We start from the raw sequence: 5000 nt of genomic DNA on the forward strand, positions 1-5000 counted from the left end.
TTATTTTTCATTTTTTTATTTTATATTTTAGCCAGGACATTCCCATAAAAAATACGCTTTTTAAACACATTAAAATAAATAAAACGCACAAATTTACGTCGTTTTTTTTGTACAGATTTTTTACATCAGAATGGTATGAACTTAGTAAAGGTTTTGGCACTTGCTATGTTAACACAAAAAAATCCTAGACATGATTTGAAAAAGTTAAATGGTCCTGGAAGAAATAGTCGTGTTGTTTACAAGCGTTTGGTACTGCGGCCACACACACACACTCACTGAAAGCTCATTTCTTCAGATATCAACCTCAGATTTGGAGCATAGCTTGTTTAGATTTATGGCTTTGATTTTCTCAGTTTTAGAGTAAAATGTGCTTTGGAAAATATATATTTCATATACAAATTTAACATTTTATTTTTGTGCATTTTACATAACAAAAAATGTAAAATTTTACAACTTTTTCACTTCAGCGATAAGTGTCGCCTTTAAAAAGAGACCAAACTGATACAAGATTCACGATAGTTTAAGCTGAAATGTAATGTTCAGGTCTAAGCTCAAAAAAGTGAATAAATGGATTATAAACATAATTTACTACCATAAAATCCCATAAAAATACAAAATATTATCAAACTAAAATATAGTAGTTTTTTAATTGAAATAAAAATAAACATTCTGTTATTTTTGACCTACTTGCAACAGTACCAGAGAGTTAAACAAACATATATTCCCACTGTTATTGACCTTTATGAGGCATCACATTCATTTATATCAAATACTTTATCAACTAAATTATTAATCTGAGCAATTATTGCTAATTATGAAACATTATGAGAGAAGAGATAAATAATCACCCTCATGTTGTGCTCTAGAAATCAACTTTTCTTGTATTACAAGGCAGAATTGACCCTGGACTTGATTTTCAGAAGCGAAAACACCTTTTCGTACAAAACTAAATCATATTTAATTCATACAATCTTAAACTATTTACCATGCAGTATGTATTTTTCTTCCAAAAATAAACAAAAGTACACACATTATAAATTTAAATTGAATTGCGAGGTTGATTTAAAATACTTTGAGTATAATAACAGACATAACGCACATAAAACTACGCTATTCACTGAAAATCAATAACTCAAATATAATCGATGGAAACTTCTTTCCGCCATACAATAAAAAGGTAATTGCAACTCATAATTTGGACGTTATATATCATAATTGTAGGAATTTTGAGGGAAAAAAAGGATAATAAAGTGGGAGTTAGCTTTTAATAGCGTGGCGGGAACGAGTCTGTCCATTAACATCAGTGTGTTTCTGCATAGGTGGGCTTCTGTCATGTTTCATTCATGTAATCATACATTCTCAGACTATTTACCATGCAATATGTATTTTTCTTCCAAAAATAAACCGTAAAGAGATTCTACATTTTGAAAGTATTTTTTTCTGAGGTTGATTTGAAAATACTTTGACTATGCTCTAAAAAATGCTGGGTTTAAAAACAACCCAAGTTGGGTTGAAAATGGACAAACCCAGCGGGTGTTGGGCAGTTTTATTTAACTCAACTACTGTTTAATGACTGTATTGCTTGCTTAAAATGAACCCAAAGTATGTTGAACATTTATTACTATGTTTAACCTTTTAAACAACCCAGTTTGAAAGCGGTTGGGTCAAATGTTTGCCCGACCTATTTAACCCAACTATTGTTTAAACTTAAACCCAAAAATCAGACACAGAATTACTAGAGGCAACAATAATAATCACAAGGTGAACAATTTAATAAATGTTTAATTATCATTCATTAAACTTGTTTATACAGTTCATTTATTAAGCTCTGGGACCATTTTTGGGATTTCCACCCACACACCCACACACACACACACACACACACACACACACCCACACACACACACACACACACACACACACACACCCACACCCCCACACACACACACCCACACACACCCACACCCACACACACACACACACACACCCACACCCACACACACACACCCACACCCACACACACACACCCACACACACACACCCACACCCCCACACACACACACACACACCCACACACACCCACACCGCCAGACACACACACACACACACACACACACACACACACACACCCACACCCACACCCACACACACACACACCCACACCCCCACACACACACACACACACACACACACACCCACACACACACGTTTGTTTAGTTATAAATTAATTGCTGAAAGTGTGTAACTCCCTGTAAGTGTGTAAGGCCCTGTGTGCTCTAGCACCCTGCAGACAGTTTGGGCCGTTCCCACTAGATTACAGAAAACACTGGAGAAAAGATTTTTGTCTGGATCATGTATGCAAGATTTATTAAAATGAATCTGAATGGAGGAATATGACATTTTTAATGTCATTTCCACCTGCACCCACCTCATACCCATATACGTTTCATTTTACAGAAAACCCTGAAATTACTTACAACACTTCTGAAGGTGATAAATATTATAGTATATGTTGTGTGTGATATAATAAACATGTAAAATATAAAAAAACAGACAAAAACAATTATTTTTGATTGTTTGGTTATAAATTGTTGAAAGTGTGTAACTCAGGCCCTGTGAGCTCTAGCACCCTGCAGACAGTTTGGGCCGTTTCCAGCATATCTCAGCAAACACTGGAAAAATAATTTAATGACACTGGGATATCGCATTTATACCACTGTATATTGGTTTGGGGGGGGCTCAGACAACATATACTCACATGTTTATCCCTTTAGCAGTGGTTTATGAAACTTCAGAGGGTTTCCTGTAAAATGACTCCAGTATTGTGTGTTTAGAGACACTGTGTGTGTGTGTGGAAAGCTTCTACATTTGGGTCGGACAAATCCAGGCGGAAATCCCCAAAATGGTCCCAGAGCTTAATAAATGAACAGCATTAATAAGTTTAATGAATGACAATTAAACATCTATTAAATTGTTAAGTTATAATTGATTATTATTGTTGCCTCTAGTAATTCGGTGTCTGATTTTTGGGTTTATGTTAAGCCAGAAATTAAACAATAGTTGGGTTAAATAGGTCGGGCAAACATTTGACCCAACCGCTGTGACTTGGGTTGTTTTAAGCCAGCAGTTTTCGAGCGTATCGCGCAGGATTCTGAATAATCAGTGTGTTTCTCCGCAGGTGGGCTTGTTTCCTGCTAATTACGTGGAGGAGGAGCATTCGGATTACTGCTGACCAATCAGCAGCTTCGGACGGCTGAATGAGTTCTGCTTTTGGTGACCCCCAGGGGTCATTCAGAGGACCAGAGGACCGCCTCGAGGCTTCAGGAGATGTAGATGTGTGACTTTCTGATTAAACACAGACACGTGATCATACATAAATATGAGCTTTATTTCCAAATCATATCAAAACAATACAACTGAACAGATATTCATGATGAGTGTGTGTGTGTGTGTGTGTGTTCTACTGGTAATACAGCTCCAGGTTCATGCCGTCATGGATTTCATCTGATGATCAGAGTCAAAGAACCGTTACACATATAATGGACAGATATTAATCTACACTCTCAGGTCATGTTCATGTCAACACTCAAATCTTTTCCAGTTCACACTAATAATGCAAATACATTAAATCACATTATTATTATATGTATTCATACATAACAGATATAACTGTAGAGTCTGTCGAACATGTTTTCCAACGACTGCTGTGTAATTATGGGATTAATCACAGTAGTTTATGTTTTGCGGTGTTTAAAACATGATTTAAAGCAGGGGTCTGAAACTCATTTGAGCTGGGGCTGACTCTGGGTCAGGCTGGGCATAAAAACTGATCCAATCTTCATTATTAACAGTTCTTCAACATGTTTCTTCTGAACAGGAGCTGTTCCTCTGAATTTGAACTAAATACAGCCTATAGAGATTAAATCATGTAATATGATTTTATTTTAAATAATAGACTAATTCACAGCAAGGCCGTGTCAGGTCAGACAGAACAGTGAGCGAACTTCAAGGTCTAATTCTAGTTGGGAAATAATCCTTCTGGGACTATTTGTAAACAATATTTGCGTCAAATATATTATTAGTCCCGATATTCTCCGCATGAGTGAGTGAATAGACACACAGATCCGCGATAGACTATTGAATTGCCCAGTGGTCTGGTGGTAGGTTTGTCAACCGTGTCAAAGGTTCGGGTTCTAATCCGCTCTCGTATTGTTTTTCTTCATTAAAATCAAAGATGTTCATCAATGATTGTATAATAAGAGCATGGACACGTGTGCATTTTGTTTTGTGATTTCAGCGGATAGAATAGAGTCTCTCTCAGCAGCGATAGATTGACCCGCTCGTCTGTGTGTGAAGCCTACTCTGATTTGATTGGCCATCTCAATAATAGACATTGATGAGCTGTTAGACCACATTTGTTTTAACTGTCTGATCAGCTTCATTCGTCTGTTCCTGTCAATCACGTGGTGTCAACCAATTATACTGCAGGAGGGAGGAGTGAGCCAACTCTCTCTCACACTCACACACACACACACACACACACACACACACACACACACACACACGAGGCAGCAAGCGCTACACACGCAACGACTCAGCAAAAAGGTGCTTTTTCAGAGCTGCACTAACACTAAACTTTAATGTCAAGAAGCGGCCACAAAATATCCTCCTGCGGGCCCGAGTTTGAGACCCCTGCTCTAAAGGATACGAGTTAACATCAGGTACTCTAATATTAATAATAATACTACTGTAATAATTACTCTCTAGTAGTTTATTAACCTCGACCAGTTGACCCATAAATACATGTTGAGTCTGAAATAAATTTGATCAAATTAACGGGTCACTTCAGTGATTTAGCTTTAAGCTTTGTATGTAAACTGGGTCATTTATGCAGTAGAAATGTGAAATTATTTTTGAATTTGGTGCCTTCTAGACTGAGAAAAGACAGAACATGTATTTTTGTCTCATGTGGATGAAAGACAACAACTCCCAGAATGCAC

The 5000-nt window shown here is 36.9% G+C and overlaps 2 protein-coding genes across 3 annotated transcripts in view; one reads left to right on the forward strand and one right to left on the reverse strand.

Moving 5' to 3' along the window:
* Positions 1–3434, forward strand: part of vav1 (vav guanine nucleotide exchange factor 1) — a 33743-nt gene extending 30309 nt beyond the window's left edge. For both annotated transcript variants that reach the window (XM_079812973.1, XM_079812974.1), the window contains exon 28: positions 3179–3434. In XM_079812973.1, coding sequence (XP_079669099.1) covers positions 3179–3232 — 54 coding nt within the window. In that variant the 3' untranslated portion in view covers positions 3233–3434. The remainder of the gene's footprint in view (positions 1–3178) is intronic.
* Positions 3368–5000, reverse strand: part of ubl5 (ubiquitin like 5) — a 5023-nt gene continuing 3390 nt past the window's right edge. Inside the window, exon 5 of the mRNA XM_079812975.1 lies at positions 3368–3504. Coding sequence (XP_079669101.1) covers positions 3461–3504 — 44 coding nt within the window. The 3' untranslated portion in view covers positions 3368–3460. The remainder of the gene's footprint in view (positions 3505–5000) is intronic.

Source organism: Gobio gobio (genome assembly GCF_949357685.1).
Source record: "Gobio gobio genome assembly, chromosome: 3".
NCBI lineage: Eukaryota > Metazoa > Chordata > Actinopteri > Cypriniformes > Gobionidae > Gobio > Gobio gobio.